The 25,022-nt window shown below is 40.2% G+C and overlaps 1 protein-coding gene across 3 annotated transcripts in view; it reads right to left on the bottom strand.

Moving 5' to 3' along the window:
- Positions 1-25,022, bottom strand: part of LOC126094876 (RNA-binding protein 28) — a 134,554-nt gene that overhangs the window by 102,972 nt on the left and 6,560 nt on the right. For all 3 annotated transcript variants that reach the window (XM_049909509.1, XM_049909508.1, XM_049909507.1), the window contains exon 3: positions 11,160-11,328. In XM_049909509.1, the coding sequence (XP_049765466.1) occupies positions 11,160-11,328 (169 nt within the window). The remainder of the gene's footprint in view (positions 1-11,159; positions 11,329-25,022) is intronic.

Genomic DNA, 25,022 nt, shown 5'->3' on the forward strand with positions numbered 1-25,022 from the left:
CAAAATGATATTTGCCAACTGAAAGGAGGGCACTGTGTGTGAAATATAAGAACTGGTGAAAAGAATGGCTGGACTCAAAGTTAAGCATGGTAATGTGATAGAAAACACAGAGTGCAAGAATCAGCAGCATCGAATTTAAAAATGGTACACGATGAAGTTGATCTTGATCTCAAAGCTGTACAAATCAGGATCTGCACAATCAAACTTAAAGTGAAGGAGATTAAATATGAGGGTACGTATAATGACAATGTAACAGCTGCGAGTTTGCTATCAAATGATGCATGGTTACAAAATAAGTGCTAGTGAGATAACTGTTTTCCCACTTGCAAGGAGACATGTTTACAATAATTATGTTTTTATATACAGATTGAGTCAAAAAGGGCTTTACAACTTTGGAATTAAATAGAAATTTATTCAGATAACTTACACCATCAGTAGATGTGTCACCTTGTACCAAACAACCTCAGGTTTCACATATAAGTGTGAAGTGTCATTTCGGTTTGATATGACTACCATTTGTGATGCGGCAAACATTCCAACAGTAATTAATTTCTTCCTACATTCATTGCACAAGTTACACCCGATTTTCTGGAAAGGCAGTATAGACGCGATTTTTCAGGTTGGTTAAATTGTTTGGCAGGGGAGCAACATACACATGGTCTTTAACGAAAACCCAGAGAAACAAATCTAATGGTGTCCAGTTTGGGCAGCGATGTGACCATGTGACAATCCACTGACCTGCAAAGCAATTATCTAAGAAACCTCAAACTTCCATGAGGAAATGGGGTGGTGCACTATCTTGCTGGTAGTAAACCATCCTGTTTTGGTCATTTTCATCAACCTGGGGAATTAAAAAGTTCTCAAGCATATCCAGATAAACACTACCAGTGACAGTTTTCTCCATGAAGAAGAAAGAGCCATACACTTTCAATTTGGAGGTTATTTAGCATATTCGGTGCAAAATTGGCACCAAACAGCTGTTGCAGAGTTTGTTTCATGAAACCAAAACACACAGCGAGCACACTCCACACCAGTGAAAGTACCGTATTTACTCGAATCTAAGCCGCACTCGAATCTAAGCCGCACCTGAAAAATGAGACTCGAAATCAAGAAAAAAAAATATTTCCCGAATCTAAGCCGCACCTGAAATTTGAGACTTGAAATTCAAGGGGAGAGAAAAGTTTTAGGCCACACCTCCAAATCGAAACAAAGTTGGTCCACTGTAATATGAGACACAATTTAGGTCGAATGAATGACAATACAGCTACAGTAGTTTGGTTCGAGTCGTAAGCTTAGCAGTTAAGCTTTACCACGTAGCCATTGCTATGCGTCAGGCGCTCCGTCCGTATTTATACGGGTACCCTTCCTTTTTCACGTGCTTCGTCTGGTTTGAATCGATTGCCTATTTTGCTTTGATCTGATAAGTGCCGTTTTCTTTGTTATAGGTGTTTGCGTCACTCTTAAGCTGAAAATGCATTACTGCACTGTGTCATGCATTGTTTGTCACATTCTGATAGTGCGTGTTTACGGCCTGTCGCGGCTCGCGGCATGGCTTGCTTTTGTGCGCGCTACCGCCGCGTACAATTAAAACAAAAAAGAGAGGAATCGTCTCATTAGCGAAACAATGGCAAGAGACTGCTATTTGCTGTTACTTACACTGCTGCTTTCTTTGATAATGATCAACAAGAATCAAATAATAGACTGCGTATGATAGAACATGTTCTGAACGAGAGTTAGGCGAAAATTTTTCTCCGTTTGAAAATCTTTGCGGCCGCTTCTTTATTACATCAAATTCTGCACAGAAATTAGAGTCATCTTAGATTTAAAAATCTAGTCACTTGCCGTGCTTCATATCAGACTGTATCATTATAAGGCATAAGAATAATACGAATATAAACATGACACGATACGTATATTCTTCCGCATTTGCTGTTGTCTCACTCTAGTTTCGTAGTTTATTAGGCAGACAGGATTTAAATGAGATAGCAGCAAACACGAAAGAATACATGGCAAAATGTTTATATTCGTATTATTCTTATGGTGAAGAGAATACTGTATGTGATTCAAATTTCATCAGGTTCCTATTAGCAACCATCTCTTCTCACAGATAGGAAAAAATTCAGAACGTGGAGTTGGCCATATTGACAAACATCCAAAACAGTCTTGCCAGTCAGATTTTCGTAGTACACTGAAATTGTGCTACATTCGAAGATGAACAATACGGAATTTGTATTTACTTCGTTGGATAATGTATGAAAATGCAGTGGTCGAAACTCGCGGCAGAGAAAAAAAACTCGTCTTCCACTTTTTTTTTTTTAATTTATTTACTGACGCAGAGGTTTTGGCGCCAGTATTTATCTTTGTGCCTACAAAGCATGCCTGTGTCGTGCTACATATATTCAACGGCAGAAGTTAGTTGTGGCGGCACGTACCAACATTTTTCATAGCTTCCGCTTGCTTTTCACTCGATTCTAAGCCGCAGGTGGTTTTTTGGATTACGAAAACCGGAAAAAAAGTGCGGCTTAGATTCGAGTAAATACGGTAGCCATTTTTAACAGTGCATTACATTGGCACTCCTAGTGGCAAAATGGGGTACTCATGTACTACATGAATCAAACTTGAGGTTGTTCGCTAAAAAATGGCGCATCTACTGATTCTGTAAGTTATCTCAATAAATTTTTATATCAGTCCAAAGTTGTAAAGTCCTTTTTAACTCATCCTGTATTTGTGCAAATGTGGTTTTCTTTGTTTGATTTTGAGTTGATAAAAACAAGACAATGTAGTATCATCTTTATCATTTGAGGTAGTCCTTTGCAGTGTTTTAACAACCACTTCATCATGATTGTGCATGTCCCTTACTGTAAAAATGATAAAAAATAATTATTCATTATAAACCAACTCTGAAATATGAATCAAAGGAAGTGTTAGTAGTTCTCTGACCATCAAAAGATACAGGTTGTTTACTGTACTGATCAAGTCACAAAGGACTGACATCAGCTGTTAGTGGGCACTCTTTAAATAAATGGAGAACATTGAAAATTTTTGCTAGGCTAGGATTCGAATCTGGGTCTGTGGTTTACAAGGCAGTTGTGCTGACCACAGTGCTATCTAGACACAGTGGTCACCGCTGCTGCACGGACTACCCTTGCACGCCTCCCGTCAGACCCAGGTTTTCAACTTATCCATACACTACTAACGTAGCACCCTTTGCTCACTGTCCTCATTACTCGCAGCATTTCACTGATTTCCATAAGAGGTCGAGCATGGTGCACATCTGCACTGAAGTGATCAATTGGTCATCCTCACCTTAATTATATATGTTCTTTCAGACATGACCGAAAGAACAGACACTCTTTGAGCCCACAGTCACTACGAATCTGTCAAGACACAAAGAAAGTATAGGTGTGGATAAGTTGAGGATTCGGGCCTGATGCAAGGCATACTAGTGTAGTCCATGCAGTTGTAAAGATCACTGTGTCTAAGTGGTGCAGTGTTCAGCATGCGTCTAGCTAGTAAGCCGGAGACCCGGGTTCGACAATGTTAGACAGCGCCAAATGCCTTCTAGAAATCTAGGAAGAGACAATCTACCTGTTCATCTCCATCTATTGTTTGCAGGATGTTGTGTATGAATAAAGCCAGCTGTGTATTTTCCTGAATCGTATTGATCCTTTGAAAGAAACTCATTTTACTCCATGAAGATCATACCATTTGAGCTTAAAATATGCTCTAGGCCCCTGCAACAGATGGGTTTAGTGATACAGGTTTGAAATCCTGTGCATCCGATATTTTACCCTTTTTGCAACCAGGAGCGACATGCACTTTTTTTTCAGTCATGCGGGACTATTTGCTCTGCAAGAAATTCTGGATAAAGATAGATATGAAAGGAGTTAAGTCTGTGTATTCAATGTAAAATGTAACTGGAATTATGTGGAGCTTGGTGCCTCATTCGATTTAAGCAGTTAACTGTTTTGCAATACTGATAGTTTTTATGTCGATATCACTGACTCATACGTGATGTTGTAATACACCAGTACAGCAGTATATTCATGCTTGAATACCTTTTTAAATGCGTAATTTAAAATTTCTACTTTCTGTCTCCTGTCTTCAGTTTCAAAACCAGATGGATCCATAAGAGATAGAATGGCAGGTTTGCATCTCATCACTGACTTTACATATAACCACAATTTCCAAAGATTGTCTGACAGATATTTCACCAACATATGACTGTGAAAATCACTGTAGACTTCACACATAGCCCTTATTACAAATCATATGTTTTCATTAACTTTACTCTGCCAGTTTCCTTGCAGTCTCTTTTGTGGCAAGAGTGCAGTAGTAGTTTCTGTCTTCATAAAATTATCTGAATGGAACCAATAACACAGGAAATGGCTTTGAGCCAAAGACATCACGATTCAAAAAAATCATTTTAGATCATTTACTATCATAAGAGAACTGCACCCAGCAGTTTTTATCACAGCTACCATGAATTTGGAGCAACGGACAGAAAATACACACAGGGTGATTGTACCTCATTGGCCACGGAAGCAACTGACCGATTTGAGACCTATGAGGATTTCTCGCGTATCTTCTTGGTACAATATTGGTCAGAAAGATATAGGAAAAGGTATGGAAAGTAGTTTTAAATCTGGAAGCTTATAAATGCATATGAGGCACTTTACATTGAAAAATACTTAAACAGAGTAAAGCACCAGAACCATGATTTATTACAGCAATATAATGCAAATTTTAAAAAACATGTAATACCTAAAAATCAAAGAGAAGTTGATTACCATTCAGATGATATTTCTGGCAGTAACCAACAGATTAAATTTGGTGAAAAAAGATAAAAGCATACAATCTGGACATAAATCACGTATGTTAGCTCACAAAACTGGATACAAACAAAGAAGTTACGTGCCATCTACATCTGCATAGATACTCCACAAGCCATCATATGGCACCCACAAATGCAGAGGCAGAAAAATGTCTGTTTACGTGCTTCTCTATGAGCTCTTATTTCTCTTACCTTGTCTTCAAGGTCCTTATGCTAGATGTATGTTGGTGGCATTAGGACTTTTCTGTATTCTGTTGCAAGTGCCCATTCTGTAATCTTTCTCAATACTGTTTCACGAAAAGAACATCGGCTTCCCTTCACAGATTCCAATTTAAATTACCACACTCATATGTTGGTCAAACCCACTGGTAACACATCCAGCAACACACTTCTGATCTGTTTCAAGGTCTTTCTTCGAGCTGGTAGGTATTCCAAACACTCCAGCAGCAGTCAAGAAAGGGTTGCATTAGTATTCTATAAGAAGTCTCTTTTGTAGGTGAGCTACACTTTCCTAAACTTGTCCCAATAAACCGAAGTCGACCATTCAACTTTCCTACTACTGTCCTTATGTGTTCGTTCATGAGATCTCTATTGCAGACAGAGGTGAGAATTGAAGCTTGTGACTGCCAAACAGGAGAATACGATATATTATGACTGGTGGAGAGAGATAGCTACCACATGGAATGCAGATGTCATAATGTTCCTAGTGAAAAAATAATAAGAGCAGGAGATGCCAGACAGCAAGTCATATGAATGATAAAAAAAAAAAAAAAACATGTCACACCCAAGAAGAGGCCCATGCATCTGGTGAGCAATCACTAAGGCTGTTGAGTGAAACATAAACTTCGGATGTTGTCCACTAAAGAATCTAAAAGAAGCTCTATGTCAGAAACCATAGGTATAATGCAGTAAGCTGTCCCAATTACAAATGGAGGTGTCACACTTTTTGTGACAATGGATACAGTCACTGGCTTAAGTGTAATACACCCTTGACCAAAGTATTGCGCATCCTACAAATTTTGCACTTGTGCATTATATGTAACAGTAAAGAATAAACCATTACGTTTAAAAAGTAGTTTGTCAGCAGAAATAATGATCCACCTCTAAGCCGCCAATAAAATATCTCGTGTCACATAATTCCTCATTTGAAAGTTTTTCTGTGTACTAATCAATTTGCTACATCCACTCGTTGCGGACACATATCACTAATCTAGTGCTCTTTTCCTGTTTAAATCTGTAACATTGGTGATACTGCTGCACTGTGCCTAAAAGAAACAAACTCAATTTAGAAAAGCGACACAGATAAAGCTTTTCATGAGCAAGGGAAATCACAGGTGGAGATTTCAAAAACTGTGAAATTTTCACACTGATCTATACAATACGCTACTGAGAAATTCGCCGTCTGCATGTTAACAGGCCCAGAACCAGGCACAAGAGGATTACAACAGACCGTGAGGACCAAAGCCAAAAGCTTAGTTGTTTAGCAGTGTTTTTGTTGTGCCTGTCTGCAACTCAGCATCTTCGCTATATCATGAGTAGCAAACTATCCTTTTCAAAAATTAATCTTGAAGACAATGGGGACAATCTGGTGTGGTGAAGTGTGGAAACAAATTGAATGGATATTGCTATTTTCCTGGAATAAGACACATGTTATAGAATGTGATAAAAACATTTGTTATAAGTGAAGAAACAATCCTACTAAGTCACTGCATGACCTCTTATTCCACGAACAATTGTAGCAGTCAATATTCATGGATGCCTACCAACAGATCAGGGAGGCATAAATTATATGTTATTGCTGTACATTGTCACTTCAAAGTACTCAAAGCAAATTCCTTAATAGGTAAAGGGAGATGTCTATTATCGAGCATAGTCATAAAGATTATCTGATGAAGATTGACAAGCCTGGAAACCTACTGTCAGACAATACACATCAGTTCAGAGGCGACAAATGGAAAAGATTTCTCCATGAAACAATCAGTACACAGATTCTCATTTCCAAATTCTACACAAAAGCAAATCCATATGAGTGAGTGTTAAGGGAGTTGAACTGTTTTAAATGCTTATACTGTTCCAAAAAAACAATGCGCAATGTTTGATTATTTGCATTGATTCAAAGAGATAATAAACAATTTGCCATATTCATAAACATTTTTCTCACCATGACAAATATTATTTAGAGAATAAGAAACAAGCAAATGGACTGAAATATTCCTGCAGCTTGTGCTTAATATTTTACTGTGAGGTTGTGAAAGGGTGATATATCAATCACTTTGTCACTTCTTGACAGTGAAGATAGAGATGTAAACACCCAACAGGCTAATATGAATACCTCACATGATATTATAGGGAGTGGGATGCCTTTGTCTTCCTCTGGCCTTTGAACTGACTTATCCAGCAAGTTATAGGAAACCTACAGATGAATAAGGACTCTGAACCATGGCAAGAATAGAGTAATAAAAATCTTCCCTATGCCTACTTACCTAACAAGAAACACACACACACATACACACACACACACACACACACACACACACACACACACACACAAACACTGACTCTGGCTGCCTATGCCAGGCTGTGAGTTATAGCTCATGATGGGAGAAGAAATCTGGGTGATGCAACATGCACGTGAACTTATGGGACACATGTTATGCTGGCAACAGAGGGGGCATTTCAACTGCTAAACTGATGGACTATTGATTCAAATGCTTGACATAATAGAAAATGAACACATTTGGCAAGCTTGTGAACAACCAATGCCAGTATATAGTTTAATAGGATGTTACGGGCACTGTCATTCACCAAACAGTGAGAAGTATAAATTAATCACAGCTAAATATTAATGCTGTTGAATTAATAAAATTATAGGAGAGAAGCCTGCAAATGATAGCTGTAAAAGGCTACTATTTGATATTGGTGACAATGATGATGTTGCCCCATCATTGCTTTTCCTGGTTGGTTTAAAGAGGGGGGAAGGCACCAAACTGCTAGGTCATGGTCATCAGTCCCTTGCTTTTCCTGCCATTTACTTGTGGGTACCAGGGTGAGCATCAGGGCAAAGACTTCTATCAGCCAGACTCGCCTACCCAAAAACAAAGTGTGTGCACTTAACAGGAAAAAGAAATTCAAGGAAAAGAAATTCAGTGCTCAGTAGTACTTGACCAGATACGAGCAATTATGCCATATATGCAGTGTGAAGACAAGTAATACGAATGCCTGCAGCAGCAATTGTACTAACACTGCAGAAAAAGACAGATTGCTGCTTACTGTAAAGCAGACACATTAAGTTGCAGACAGGCACAATTAAAAGACTCTAACATAAAGCTTTTGGCCACAGCCTTCATCAGCAAAAGCAGACACACAGCATTCACACACACAAGCAAGCACACCTAACATATCACTGCCAACTCCAGCATTTTGGGCCAGAATGCAACTATCATGTGGGATGCAAGCAGCAGTCTGGAGAAGGCAGGAAAGGAGAAGGCATAGTAGTGTATGGGTGAGGAGAAACATGAGCGCTGTCTGGTGGACTGTGCAGGCACTAGAAAACCAAAAGGAACAGCATCAGGAGGTTGTAGGGCAGGGAGGTGGGGAAAAAAGGAGTAAAAAATGAGAGGAGTGGTGAAAGACAAGACGGATGTGTTGGCAGAGGGTGGCAAATAAACAGGGTGGGAAATGAGAATGGGGAGGAATGATAGGGCAGAGGCAGTAGAAACTGTTGGGTAGAGAGTGTGGGGACAGCATGTTACTGTAGGTTGAGACCAGAATAATTATAGAAGCAGAGATCTTCTTTTCTCTTGGCCACAGTTTGGTGGTGGCTGTTCATCCTGGTGGACAGCTGGTTGGTAGTCATACCAACATAGAAAGCTGTGCAATAATTGCATCACAACTAATATATAGCACATCTGCTTTCACAGGTGGCTCAGCCTCTGATGGGTTGGGTAAGCCTGTGAAAGGATTGGAGTAGGAAGTGCCGGATGGGTGGATTGGGCAGGTTTTACACCTGGGTCTTCCCAAGGGTATGACCCTTGTGGCAAGGGGTTGGGATTCGGAATGGCATAGGGATGAACTAGGATGTTGTGGAGGTTGGGTGGGTGACGGAACACCACATTAGGAGGGGTGGGAACTATCTCGGGTAGAATGTCCCTCATTTCAGGGTATGATGATAGGTAATCAAAGCCCTGGCGAAGGATGTGGTTCATCTGTTCCAGTCTAGGGTGGTACTGGGTGATGATGGCTGGTTCTTGGCGGTGGGGGGAGGATTGGGGTTATGAGGGGAAATGGTGTGAGAGATCTGTTTGTGGGCTAGGCCAGGGGGATAGTGCCTGTCTGTGAAGGCCTTGGTGAGATCCTCAATGTACTGAGCAAGGGAGTTTTTGTCACTGCAGATTTGCCATCCCCAGCTGGCCAAGCTGTATAGGAGAGATTTTTTTGGTGTGAAAGAGATGACAGCTGCCAAAATGCAAGTCCTGTTGGTGGTTGGTGGGTTTAATGCGGACAGAGGTGTGGTTGGAGCCATCAGAGAGGAGGTGGTCAACATCTAGGAATGTTGAGAAGGACCATGTGAAGAGAAAAGGTGTTGAGGTTGTGAAGGAATGAAGAAAGGTTGTCTTGGCTCTTAGTCCAGATCATGAAGATCTCATCAATTAACCTGAAGCAGACAAGGAGTTTGGTGCTTTTGGAGGGTAGGAAGGTCTGCTCTAGAAGGCCCATAAAAAGGTTGTCATAGGAGGGTGCCATGAATGTGCCCATGGCTGTGCTGTGGATTTGTTTGAATACATTCCCTTTAAAGGAGAAGTAGCTGTGGGTTAGGATAAAGTTAGTAAGGTGTATGAGGAATGAGGTAGTTGGTTTGAAGTCTGAAAGATGTTGGGAAAGGTAGTGTTTAATAGCAGTAAGACCATGGGCATGAGGGATGTTGGTGTATAGGGAGGGGCATCAACAGTGACGAGTACAGATCCAGCAGGTAAAGGGGTGGGGATGGTGGAGAGTTGGTGAAGGAAGTTGTTGTTGTTTGATGTGGGAGGCTACATTGCAGGCAAGTGGTTGGAGGTGTTGGCCAATGAAGGCTAAATTCTTTCAGTGGGGGCACAACAACCAGCACACTGGGTGTCCACAATTGTCGGGTTTGTGGATTTAGGGGAGCATGTAGAAGATGGGTGCGGGGTGTCACAGTGGTGAGGAGGGAAACAAGATTCATGGGAGAGACTCTGGGAAGGACCTATGGCTTTAAGCGGGGACTGGAGGTTGTGTTGGCCTTCTAGGTTGGGCTCACTCTGGCAGAGTTTACAGGTAGAGGAGCCAAATAATTGGCAGAGGCCTACTGCCAGGTAGTCACTGCGATTCATAACAGTGGTGGAACCTTTGTCTGCAGGTAGGAGGTAGGATGATTAGCTATGGATTCATTTTGAGGTCGTGCATGGCAGTTCTTTCTTCTACTGAAAAGTTAGTGTTCTGAGGAAGGGACCTGGGGAAGGATGGTGAGGCGAAGTTGGAGGTAAGGAATTCCCGTGGGCAGTTACATGGGGCGGTGGATCACAGTTGGATGCTGGTATTAACTGGAAGAGACAGGGTTCAATATTGGAATTAGGGTAGTTACGGTTGGAGGGATTGGTGGCAAAGAAGTGCTTCAACTGCAGGGATTAGGAGAAGGAGACTATATCTTTGACAAGTTCAGTATGGTTAAATTTGGGTGTAGGGCTAAAGGTGAGGTGCCTTGTCTTTCCATTCATTTCTGCAGGCCAATGATTGGCAACTTCCACCCCTCAATACCTAAACTGAATATTTATTCCAACTTCGTCGATTCTAAGCACCATCACCTTTCTCTCCAATGATTATAGACAGCACATCTTTCCATAACAATATTCCTTGTGCCAATGGCCAGAGAATTAAAACAGAAATATGGCACTGATTTTTTGCAGTCAAGGTGTGTTATCTACCTTGATTGCAACAAATCACTGTCACATTTCTCTTTTAATTATGACCACAGTTGATTCTTTTTCTGTACATGTCAGTATCAAGATAAAGTTGATAAACCAGAATTCACATACTGCTCTTCCGCAACACAAATACAACATGTTTTTGCTACTGCAATTAGACGAGTTTGTAGCCATTAAGGGCTAATCAGACATAAATTTTAAAATATTTTAGAAGTCTAGTAGGATTATAATTTGTTGGTTACAAAATAACTGTAAAATAAACACACATTGTATGTGACACAAGTAAGATAAATCAATCTTTTTTTTTTTTTCAAAATGTCCTGGAGCTCAAAAACAAAAAAATCAAAAAAATTGTAAATATGAGAAGTCTCTTACACACTCACCCATAAAATCTAAGTTATTGCACATTTTAATTGCTTTTTCTGCACTTTCTTTCCTTGTGAACTGTACAAATCCACACCCTACTGAAGAACCATCTGGTCTCTCAAGCAGTTTCACTTCTCTAAGGTCACCATATGCAAGTAGAAGTTTCTGTATATCCTCTCTGGATGCCTGGAAAGCAATGAAATATATACTGTTACTGCTGGATTTTCTGAGTGTAACAAACATTTGTAATAAATGTCTAGATCTACATAAATACTCTGAAAGCCACATTACAACATACGGCAAAGGCTACTTTATGGTCCACTATTATTTTCCTCTTTCCTGCTCCGCTGGCAAATGTCACGTGATCACGCTGACAAACCGTTACCAGGAAGAAACTGCCAGTAAACCTCTACACAATTTTCGTCACAGTAACATCATGAGAAGAACGTGTGAAGCAGTAATAAGCTGCTAGACTCTTCTTGTAAAATGCATCTCAGAAAATCAACATCAGTAACCTTCCTTATGAAAAATGACTATTTTATAATCTTCCACTGGAACTGGTCAGAACGGCTCAACAGGAAGAACAATTGTCGGAAGTCTCCATGTGAGCTCAAATTTCTCCGATTAGATCTCCATGGTCTTTAATGTGATACACATAGGAGGAAGCAATACATTGCTTGACTCTTCTACAAATGTATGCTCTCAGAATTGTAACAGCAAACCATAGTGTGATGCACAACACCTATCTTGTAATATCTACCAATGGTGTCCGTTTAGCACCTCCATGATGCTTTTGCATTTATTAACTGAACATGTGACAACAGACCATGCTGCTTTTCTTCAGGTCTTCCCTGTTTCCTCTATCAAATGAAAATGGTAGGAATCCCAGACTGACGAGCAATGCTCAAGTATTGATCAAATAAGGGTTTGTAAGCTGCCTTCTTCATGGATTGAGTACACCTCCTGAGAATTCTTCCAATGAAGCTCAGTCTCAACTAGTTTTATGTTGTTTCACTTTAAATTGCCCTCTATGCATACTACCAGATAATTTATGGATGCAGCTGCTTTCAGTGACTGTCTACAATCTTATAATCACATAATATGGGGTGGGTGGGGTGAGGGAGGGGGGGGTGGGTGCGGGAGTTTCACAGAATTGTTTGCAGAATCCATGTTGATTCCTACAGAGGAGATTTTCAGTCTCAAGAAATGTCATACTAAGAGAGCATAAAACATGTTCCAAAACTGTGTAACATAGCAACATCAGCAATATAGGTCTATAGTTTTGTCGTCTGTTCAACAACCTTTCTTGAAAACGGGAGTGGCTTACGTGTGTTTCCATTCACTGGGAATGGCTTGCTCTTATAGCAACCTACAGTGCACTGCTGTTAGTCAAGGAGCAAGTTCCGTCACATACTCTACTTTGAAACATTTAGGTATCCTTACAGGTTCAATCGCATTTCCTTGAGCAATTTTAGTTTGTTTTCTGTTCCTTGATCATTTATTTCAACATCTGTCATTCTGCTGGTCACAAGGCAGTTTAGAGGAGGAACTGGAGAATGATCTTACTCAATGAAACAATTTTGGAACAAGGAATTTAGTATTTCAGTCTCTCTCTGTCATCCTCCTTTTTGGTGTCATTCCCCACTATTATGGTCACAGACCATCTATGTAACGTAACAGATCGATACAAATAATTGAAGAATGTGATACATATCTTTAGCAATCACGCTAATACATCTATTCACACAAATGCAAAAGCTGAATAATACAACTTTTTTTTTCACTACTGCTGACTACTATTCTTTAGCTTATTTGTAAGCATAATCAACATCACTGTTACTCAAATATGTAAAAGATACAGATGTTCGCCACACAAACACTATTATGTTTCTAATATATTTTTTTTAATAACTTCAAACATAAGTAAAAATATGACAATGACTCAATACACTGTTAAGTCCTGGCACAAATATTAGTAACATATTTGGTAAAGTACTTTTATGTTTTGTTAATATAAGACAATTTTGGTTGTTACAAACACATACATTATGAAATTGAAGCTGAAATAATGTATATTACTTAATTCTGACTATACAATTTATGTTTGCAATTTGTTAAGCACGCAATGGTGTGTTTCAATAGCTCTGTAACCAATTTTTGTAATTATAAATAAGCTAAAACATTATTGTCATTATACTCGCACTGGTTTTAATTGTTAAGAGTACACCTATGGGTCAATCCATACCAAGTGGTCCAGCACTGGTTGCTTGACCATCTCAGAAAAATTTTATATTTGCTGGGTGAATACCCTAATGTTTAGTAGTCACAAAAAGATTTTTTTAAAAAGTTATTGTTTTTTATTTTGAAATGGTGGCTATATTTGTTCCAGGCCGCAGGTGTTTTTTCGTATTTGCAAAGCATCTACATTTTTTACAATTATTCAGTAGTAGATAGTCCTAAGCCTTCCAGATAAAATGCATTTAGTTCAACACACACTGCACTACAAATTAACATCATTATCATTTAGCTGAATGTATTCTTTAATATATTTTTAATAGTTGTGTGTGGTGTGTTACATTATGCAATTGGTATACTTTATTTGATTAGCCTACCAATATCGCAGATGTTAAAAAACGTATTTTTGACTTGTGTTTGTAATCTTTTTTCCATAACTTCCAACTGAATCTCAAAGTTGAAATTTATACTGTAGTTTGACATAATACAGGTCTATTAACTGTGAAATTTTCAGTTTTTTATCTGGTCTCCCAACAAAGATATTGCAGGCCACAAAATGGAAAAATTTTTTAAATCCATTTTTTTAAAATAGTGTATTTTTTTAGGTGTAAGCTGCTCACCATCGATACTCTATAAAAAGTAACTACACTAACAGTGTAATAGCAGAAAACATATTAAAACTGAGAAATTAATCTTTCTTTGGAAAACTACTGTTCAAAAATGGAGTTTTTTAATTTGTGGCTGATAACTTTGAACTATTAAAAATACACTGAAGAATACATTCAGCTAAGTGATAATGATGTTAATTTGTAGCCCAGAGTGTGCCGAACTAAATGCATTTTATCTGAAAGGCTTAGGACAATCCATTACTGAATAATTGTAAAAAATGTAGATGCTTGCAAATATGAAAGAACGCATGCGGTCTGGAACAAATATGGCGACTATTTCAAAATAATAAACAATAAATTAAAAAAAAAAATGTTGTTGTGACTACTAAACTTTGGGGAATTCACCCAGCAAATATAAAATTTTTCTGAGATGGTCAACCAACCAATTATTTTTTTCTTGGATCACTTGATATGGTTGAACCCTATTTAAGGTTTCAACACCCACCTAAGCAGTGCAAGTTTAATTAATATAATGGCACAAGATCATGACAGCATGCACATATGGTGTCAAAGATGATTTTGTTTTGCGAATATTCAGGCAAAAAAGGTTTAAAAGTCATCAAATGAAGTGTGTGTACATATTTGATGCATTCATATTTTTATATGAACACAAACTATACCAAATAATACACCTCAAAACTACATTTTTGCAGCAAGCAGATGTAATCGATGAATACCTCCAACAACTAAAGATTCCAGTTAAGTATCCCAAACACAATTGTGATACTTCTCTGCCACAATATACTTGCCACATCTTGTAATTGTGTAAGCACATGCAATTCAAATGCAATTTTATTTAACTGAAGGCGGGGTGTAACACCAGACAAATGGTTTTGATCCATTTGCTGATTTAATGTAAGACCAAAACTTCTAATTTACATCTGCATACTTACTAAGAAAGTCACCACATGGTGGATGACCACATGCAAATAGAGCGAGGGAAAAAATTACTATCTATATGCCCCTGTACGAGCCCTAATTTCTCATCGTATCTTTGTGGTCCTTACATGATATGTACATTGGTAGCAGCAGAATTGTTCTGCAGTCTGCCTGAAATGCTGATTCTCTAAAATTTCCCAATAGTGTTCCTCCAGTGATTTCCATCTGCGTTCCTGCAGCATCTTCATAATTCTTGCATGCTGTCTGAACCTACCGATAACAAATCTAGCAGCCTGCTCTGAATTGCTTTGATGTCTTCCTTCCATCTGACTACGTGGTGATGCCAAACACTCAAGAATGGGTTGCACTAGTGTCCTACATGTAGTCTCCTCTAAACAAGAACCATATTTTCCTAAAATTCTCCCAATAACCTAAAGTTCCCTATTACAGTCCTTACAAGCTCATTCTATTTCATATCACTTTGCAATGTTATGTCTAGATACTGAAATGATGTGACTGTGTCAGGCAGCACATTACTAATGCTGCATTCGAGCACTGCAGGACTGTTTTTCCTACTCATCTGCATTAACTTGCATTTTTCTACGTTTAGAGCTAGCTGATATTCATCACGCCAACTAAAAATTGTATCTATGTCATTTGTATCCTCCTACAGTCACTCAATGATGTCACCTTCTGACACACCACAGCGTCCACAGCAAACTGCCCAGACTGCTGTTCGCCCTGTCCATCAGATCGATTATGGATATAGAGAATAGCATCATATCACAGTTCCTTGGGGCACTCCTGATGATACCCCAGTCTCTGATGAACACTCGCCGTTGAGGACAAAATGCTGGGTTCTATTACTTAGGAAGTCTTTGAGTCACTCACATACCTGAGGATGTATTGCATATTTTTGTACCTTCGCTAACAGTCTGCAGTGGGGCACTGCCTTTCAGAAATTCTGCAATACGGAATCTGCCTGTTGCTGTTCATCCATAGTTCTTAGGATGTTTTGTTGGATCAATAGATAAAATTGAACACTTCAAGCATGGTTCATCTTATGCTAATTTTTGCTTCATTCCGTTTTTGCTTGTCTTGTCATCCTTTAGTTATGTCTAAATCTGCAGCGAAGCTTCCTTTGCTTTCTGTCCAATTATATTCCACATTTCCTGTCTCAAAAATAAATGTTTCATGTTGACTGACCAGGTAATTTTAAGTCTCTTTTTTTATTGCACTTGCTAAGCAAAAATATCTTTCTACCTACCTTTACAGCCATACTCCATACTTGTGGCCTTATGATAACTGATTTCCTGTTCTACGTTAACTGAATAAAAAAGTTCAGGCTCGTTTGCAACTGGGAGATCTAAGATTTTAACTCTAACTGTTGGTTCTCTGATCAATTGATCAAAGAATTTTTGGATAAGGCACTTAGAACAACTTCACATGATTCCCTATCCCTACTACCCATTCTAATCACTTGAGTCTCCCAGTATATAGCTGGTAAGTTGAAACATTTCCCAAATACTGTAACAAGAACAGGAAATTTATGCACAACCTCCTGTATGTTTTCCTTAAAATGTTCCCCCACTGCTGCCCCTGGGATTGGGGGACATATAAAAGCATCCAATTACCATGTTTGATCCACCTTTAACATTTACAGTCATCCAAATTAGTTAACATCCACGATATGCGATAAACTGACAACATTTCATTTATTATTTGTGGATACAAACACCCCTCCACCACCAGTGTTCAGCCTATCTCTGCGGTGTACATTCCAACTGGAATTTAAAATTTCACTGCTTTAACATCTGGGTTCAGACAGCTAGTACTATGTGTCGAGTTCTGGAGACTTTCCATGGATACTCCAGCAGTTATTTAATACTACATTAACATATTTTCTTTCTGTACTCTGCCAAGATGAACGCTTCTCTCTTTAATTAATGAGTTTGACATTCATCTCTGCCTGAAATAGAAATGTATCCTTTCCAGCCTTTGGAGGGATTTCTGTATCCTAAAAAATAAACATGTGGATACTACATAATACTAACACCCTCATAGCCTCTTCCTGTGCACACTGCACACCTGACCTATTCAGAGAGGTCCTAAAAATCTTCATCTGATACCAGAGGTCGATAAATCTGCATCCAAGATGCAGGTTTAAGCATTCCACTTACACGCAAACCCCAGATGTTAGACACTCAGACTGGTACCAAGAGTTGTATGTTGACAGAGTATGTACCAACCAAAACACCAATTTAGTTCGTGCTATGTCCTGTTGTCCAGTAGAACATGTGTAAATGGTAATTAAAAGTAACACCAGAACTACGCAGCACAGGAAAAGCGTATCTGTGAATAATTGCCTTCTATATATCTCATGAGTGAGGTGGTAGAGTGTGTAGTCGTCATACCTGAGGTCCTGCGTTCAAACCCCACTGATGACAGTTTTTTTCCTTTCCGTTTGAGTGTGAAAGAATTACATGGGAGAACATTTTCCTGGCGTGTAAAACAACTTTTCAGAGTTTGTAGCAATGTTATTTTGGCAGTCTGCTTTTGTTTCGTTAGTTGAAAGTAGCAAACCTACAGAGTACATGTGTATAGATAGGTGTGGTGTTCTATCAGACATGTACAACAGAACAGACACACTCTTGAGATGGAGCATGTAGTTTCACAGAATAAACTTAAACAATTGGTACAGCAGAATAAAGAAACAACAACATCACAGATGTGTGAGTATTAATAGTCCCATATAACACTTTCATGATAATACTGGGGAAAAAAAAAGAAAGGTCATCATTGGGATTTGAACCCAGGATCCTTGGTACACTCTACTACACATAAGCTATACATATTAGTTGTTCACAGTTATGCTTTTCCTGTGCTCCATAGTTCTGGTGTCACTTTTAATTAATGTTTAATCCCCTTTCTGCCAGACGACAGCACACAGTACACACTAAATTGGAGTTTTGGTTGCGTCTCTATCAACAAATAATGTTTGGCACCATTCTGAGTGTCTGACATCTGGAGATTTGGGTGTTAGCCCCAAACCAGTGCTGCAAAATGCTAGTTCTGCTCCCCGCAAGCGAGGTTATCTGTCTTCACCAAAGTAGCCAGCCATCTACGGGAACAAAGGACAGCCTGTGAACCCAAGCAGCAGGCATTGTGCCTACAATGAGGTTTGATTTGCAGACTGGTGCACTCTGCACTCAACTGCTGCTGGAACAGCCTCCTTCACACCTCAGACGAGGACAAGCTGCCCGCCCTCCTCCAGACAAGCAGAAATGAAAAGGGTGGACACTGGCCTTGCTTCCCAACATGGCTGTTATTTCTCTAAGGCTCCAGCACCTGCTTAATACTGGAGCTCCCAATGCAATGACCAGCTAACACATCCCCCGTGCTCGGCCCTATCTTCCAGGAAGATGGGCCAATCTTGGTTTGGACTGTGCCTTTCATACAACTAGTTTCATGTAATCATTCAACACAACTACAATTTCCTTGCATTGTGACTTCCCTGTATACAGTGTTATCACCTGTAAAAATGATATGGAAATTTCAGTCTTATTCACAAGATCATTTACAAGCATCATGAACAGCAACAGCACTATAATCCTCTCTCAGCATAAGCACAAAGCTATTAGACCTACTTTCACACATCATGACTTTATACAAACTGAGAGCAACATGTTTAGTTCTATCTACTGTGAGGTCTTTCATACCAATCACTAGAAGACAGTTCAAAACTGCAGCTAGTATCTTCTGTGATCTTTGTTATATCTGCTCTACATACATACTCTGCAAGCCACCATATAGTGTGTGATGGAGGGTACACTGTACCACTACTAGTCTTCCTGTTCCACTCACAAATAGAGCGAGCGACAAACAGCTGTCCATATGCCTCTGTATCAGCCTTAATTTCTATCTTATATCTGAAATCATTATGCAAAATATATGCTGGTGGCAGTATAATCATTCTGCAGTCAGCTCCAAAAGCAGGTTTTCTAAATTTTCTCAATAGTGTTCCTTGAAAAGAATGTTTTCCATCCCTCCAAGGACTCCCATTTGATTTCCAGAAGCATCTCCATAATACTTGAGTGTTGTTCAAACGTAACAGTAACAAATCTAGCAGATCACCTCTGTATTACTTCAATGTCTTCCTTTAATCCAATCTGGTCGGGATCCCAAATACTCGAGCAGTACTCAGGAATAGGTTGCACTAGTGTCCTATATGCAATCTCCTTTACAGATGAACCACATTTTCCTAAAATTCTCAGAATAAACTGAAGCCAATCATTCATGTTCGCCACTATAGATGAACCACACTTTCCCAAAATTCTCCCAATAAACTGAAGGCGACCAAGATGATCATTCGTCTTCTCTACCACAATCCTCACATGTTCGGATGCTCATTTCTTATGAGCAGCAGATCTTGGTGTAAGGCATGTTTCTATGCCTAATACACTGTTTCCTAATGCAGTAGACATCATCAGTTTTACAAGATGGAACTTTGGAACTTTAGACACAGAAACATGCCTTAGACAAGGCCTAATGCCCATTTAACAAAATACACCAAGGATTCAAGTATTGACCATAAAAGTCCGCAGTACATATAAAAATACTTTTGGATTAAAGGTGACCACTCACTAAAAAGCAGAAGCACTGAGTCATTGATAGGCACACATAAGAAGAGAGAGAGAGCTTCCTATCTTTTGGAGTAATCCTTTTTCGAGCTAGAGTAAAAACACACACACACACACACACACACACACGTTAAGATGTAAAAGGTTAACATCACAAGATGATTCTTCAACTGCTCAAGGTAAATTTTTGGATAAGGGTACCAGAAAAATTTCACAAGAAATCCGGTCAACAGCACTTGTCCTAACTATGTGAGGCTCACAGGTAAGTCAGTGAACTGAAATTCCCTTGATTATCATAAACTGATGAAGTTTTTCTGTTGTGACACTACATCTTTTGACGGAGGTATTCTGTAAAGTATGCTCATTCCACCAGATGAAATTTACAATAGGGGCAATGGCATTCTGGACAAACTGCAGACTGGCATGATGAGAAGACTGTTACACACTACACTTTTCGTCAAAGCCCTGTTCAGGAAAGAAATGAAAACACACACACATACACACACATTCACACAAGCAGGCACACCACATGCACACATATCCGCTATCTCCAGCTGCTCTAGCCAGGCTGCAACAGTTAGGTTGAACAAAAGCAGCAATCAGGAATGGGGCAGGGAAGGGGGAGGGATAGCACAGTACAGATGGGGAGAGAGAAGATAGCTGTCTGGTGGAGCATGGAGAGACTAAAAGACAGCATTATGAGATTGTGGGGAAGGGGGGGGGGGGCAAATGAGTACCGTATTTACTCGAATCTAAGCCGCACTCGAATCTAAGCCGCACCTGAAAAATGAGACTCGAAATCAAGGAAAAAAAATTTTCCCGAATCTAAGCCGCACCTGAAATATGAGACTCGAAATTCAAGGGGAGAGTAAAGTTTTAGGCCGCACCTCCAAATCAAAACAAAGTTGGTCCATTGTAATATGAGACACAATTTAGGTCGAATGGATGACGATACTGCTACAGTAGTTTGGTTCTCGTAGTAAGCTTAGCAGTTAGGTTTTACCAGGTAGCCATTGCTATGCGTCAGGTGCTCCGTCCATATTTATACGGGTACCCTTCATTTTTCATGTGCTTCGTCTGGTTTGGATCGAATGCTTATTTTTCTTTGATCTGATAAGTGCCGTTCTCTTTGTTATAGGTGTTTACGTCACTCTAAGCTGAAAATGCATTACTGTACTGTGTCATGCACTGTTTGTCACATTCTGATAATCAGTGTTTACGGCCTGTCGCCGCTCGCGGCGTGGCTTGCTTTTGTGCGCACTACCGCCGCTTACAATTAAAAAAAGAAAAAGAGAGGAATCGTCTCATTAGCGAAACAATGGCAAGAGACTGCTATTTGTTGTTACTAACACTGCTGCTTTCTTTGACGATCAACAAGAACCAAATAATAGACTGCGTATGATAGAAGATGTTCTGAACGAGAGTTTAGCGAAAATTTTTCTCTGTTTGAAAATCTTTGCAGACGTCTTTAGTACATAACATTCTGCACAGAAATTAGTCATCTTAGATTTAAAAATCTAGTCAATTGACGTGCTTCATTTCTGACTGTATCACTATTAGGCATAAGAATAATACGAATATAAACATGAAATGATATGTATATTCTTCGGCGTTTGCTGTTGTCTCACTCTAGTTTCGTAGTTTATTAAGCAGACAGGATTTAAATGAGATAGCAGCAAACACGAAAGAATACATGGCAAAATGTTTATATACATATTATTCTTATGGTGAAGAGAATACTTCATGTGATTCACAATACATAAAAGTTCCTATTAGCAACCATCTCTTCTCATAGGTAGAAAAAATTCAGAACGTAGAGTTGGCCATATTGACAAACATCCCAAACAGTCTTGCCAGTCGGATTTTCGTAGTACAGTACATTGAAATGTTGCTACATTCGAAGACGAACAATACGGAATTTGTATTTACTTCGTTGGATAATGTGTGAAAATGCAGTGGTCGAAACTCGGGGCGGAGAAAAAATTTCGTCTTCCACCTTTTTTTTTATTTATTTACTGACGCAGAGGTTTTGGCGCCAGTATTTATCTTTGTGCCTGAAAAACATGCATGTGAATCGCTACATATATTCGACGGCAGAAGTTAGTTGTGGCGGCATCTACCAACATTTTTCAGAACTTCCGCTTACTTTGCACTCGATTCTAAGCCGCAGGCGGTTTTTTGGATTACAAAAACCGGAAAAAAAGTGCGGCTTAGATTCGAGTAAATACGGTAGCGGAGAAGGAGAGGAGCAAATGGGGAAAAGACTGGAGGGTGCTTTTGCACAAAAAGAGCAAACTGAGGGTGAGAAGACATGAACTGGGAGGAGATATTAGGACAGAGGGGTTGGAAACTGCTGGGTGGAGCCTGTGGTGACAGTAGGTTATCGTAGGCTAAGGCCAGGATAATTTTGGGAACAGAGACTGTGTTGTAAGGATAACTCCCACCTGTGCAGCTCAGAAAAGTTGATGGCAAAGTGGAGGATCCAGATGCCCAGGTTGTGAAGCTGATATTAAAATCAAACATGTTATGTTCAGCTGCATGTTGTGCAACAGGATGGTCCACTTTGCTCTTGGCCACAGTTTGGTAATGGCTATTCATCCTGGTGAACAGCTAGTTGGTAGTCACACCCATATAGAAAACTGCATCACAGCTGGTATATAACATAGCTGCTTTCACAGGTGGCTCAGCCTCTCATGGGGTTCAGCAAGCATGTGAAACAACTGGAATAGGAAATGCTGGGTGGCTGGATTGGGCACATCTTCCACCTGGGTCTTCCACAGGGATATGATCCCTGTGCCATGGGGCTGGGATTGGAAGTAGCATAGGGATGGACTAGGACATTATGAGGGTTGGGTGGGTGATGGGAAACCACTTTAGGCAGTTTGAGAAGCATCATAGTAGGAGGTTCCTCATTTCAGGGCATGATGATAGGTAATCAGTGCTTGATGAAGAATGTGGTTCATTTGTTCCAGTCTAAGGTGGCAATTGGTGGCAAAGGGGACACTTCTTTGTAGCAAGTTCTTGGGGGGTGGTGGGATGATTGGGTGTGTATGGGATATGGCACAGGAAATCTGTTTGCAGACTAGATCTGGGGGGAGGGGGGGCTGGGGGAGGGGGGTAATGCCTGTCTGTGAAGACCTTTGTGAGATCTTCAGCATCTACATCTACATACATACTCTGCAAGCCACCTGACGGTGTGTGACGGAGGGTATCTTGAGTACCTTTATCGGTTCTCCCTTCTATTCCAGTCTCGTATTGTTCGTGGAAAGAAGGATTGTCGGTATGCTTCTGTGTGGGCTCTAATCTCTCTGATTTTATCCTCATGGTCTCTTCACGAGATATACGTAGGAGGGAGCAATATACTGTTTGATTCTTCGGTGAAGGTATGTTCTTGAAACTTCAACAAAAGCCCGTAGCGAGCTACTGAGCGTCTCTCCTGCATGGTTGGCAAGGGAGTGCTTACCAATGCAGATATGCCGTCCACAGGTGGCCAGGCTGTATTGGAGGTATTTTTTGGTGTGGAAGGTATGACAGCAGTCGAAATACGTGTACTTTTGGTGGTTGGTGGGTTTATGCTGACAGAGGTGTGGACAGAGCCATCAGAGAGTAGGAGCTCAATGTCTACTTAGTTGACACACTCGACTAAGGAGGACTAGGTGAAGCAGACATGAGAGAAGGTGTTGAGTTTGTGAAGGAATGAGAACAACAGGATGTCTTGGTCCTGGTTCCAGGTCATGAATATATCATCAATGAATTTGAAGCAGACCAGGAGTTTAGGGTTTTGGGAGATTAGGAAGGTTTCTTAGGGGATGGCCCATAAACAGGTCCGCAAGCAAGTTGCCATGCAGATGGCATCAACAGTGACAAATAGGGATCCAGGAGGTAAACGGGTAGGGATAGTGGAGAGTCGGTAAAGGAAGTGGTTGGTATCATTAATGTACGATGCTAGATCCTGGGCAACTGGTTGTAGGTTTTGTCACTGACAGTCAAAATTCTGTAGGAGAAAGCACAATACCTAACTACAATAGGGTGTCCAGGATTGTTGGGTTTGCAGATTTTTTTTTTGGGGGGGGGGGGGTGCATGTAGAATGTGGATGTGCGGGGTGTCGTTGGGGAGAGGAGGGAAACAGCTTCAGGGGAGAGGTTCTGGAAAGGCGTAGCATTTTAAGCTGGGACTGGAAGTTAGGCTGGACTTTTAGGATGGGAACATTCTTGCCGAATTTACAGTTGGAGGAGTCAGACACCTAGGAAAGGCATCCACCAGATAGTCACTGTAATTCATAAAAACAGCAATGGAACCTTTGTCTTTAGATGAGGATCTGTTCTGAGGTTGTGTATGGCTGTCTTTTCTTCTGCTGAAAGTTTACTGTTCTTAGGAAGGGACCTTGGGAAGGATGTTGTGAAGGTAATAAATCCCTAGAAGGCAACAGGGGATGGCTAGGTGGGAGGATCACGGTTGGATGGTGGAATGAACTGGAAGAGCCAGGGTTCAGTGTTGGGATTACGTTGGCTTGGGACAAGTGTTTTCATTGCTGGAATTGGAAGAGGGAGAGTAGGTCAATTTGGGTGTAGGACTGAAGCTGAGGCCTTTAGATAGGACTGAGACTCCTGTCAGGCTGTGGTTTTTGGTGCAAAGATTAACAATGATGTTCCCGGACCATTTTGGCTCTGGATTTGGTGTAGTGTTGTAGGGAGTTTTGGGGGATGAGTGTGGAAAGTTGAAAAGGTCAGCTAGGCAGGGTCTGGGCATTACGAGGGCTCGACGAGGAGATACACTGTGGGAAGTACAGGGGTTGGATAGTGGCAACAGCAGGATATCATTAGGTTGGATAACTTACTACGGGGGTGGTGTCTGGAATGCTGGTGCTGGAGAGCAAGGGATTCGGTTTCAGAGATGTGATATACGAACTAGATATTGCACGGAGGGAGCAGAGGTGGTTCTGAGAACCCTATGCCATGGAAATGTGTTTTTGCAGCACCAGGTTTGTGAGGGACATGGTCTGGCAGAATCTGAAAAGGTGAAGGTCATTGTGATAAGAGTGGTGGGATCCATAGAAAAGAATTTTTATAGTTAGGCCAATGGGGTTGATTCCATGGTTCAGGTAGTATTTAAGAAATAAGATGAGCAACTGGGTATTGGCCAGGGATGGGATTCTTTGCTGAAGTGGTCCAGACAGCTGATAGGTATACTTGCTTAAAGGAAATTGCTGTAACAAAGGAATCACCTTCAGAGGAGGTCAGGTATCCAAATAGAGAAGGAATTAGCATATTTCATCAAAATATAAGAGGTATTAGAGATAAATGCTTATATATGTTGACTCTGACGTTATTGGTTTATCACAGTACCACTTAAATAATTTGACAATTCAGAGGCTTCCTTTACCAGTATACAGATTAGCTGGCTGTTTTTCAAGGAGTTCTTAGCAGAATGGGGGCATGGCCATGTACATAATAAACA

This window comes from Schistocerca cancellata, chromosome 8, assembly GCF_023864275.1.
Source record: "Schistocerca cancellata isolate TAMUIC-IGC-003103 chromosome 8, iqSchCanc2.1, whole genome shotgun sequence".
In the NCBI taxonomy this organism is placed as follows: domain Eukaryota; kingdom Metazoa; phylum Arthropoda; class Insecta; order Orthoptera; family Acrididae; genus Schistocerca; species Schistocerca cancellata.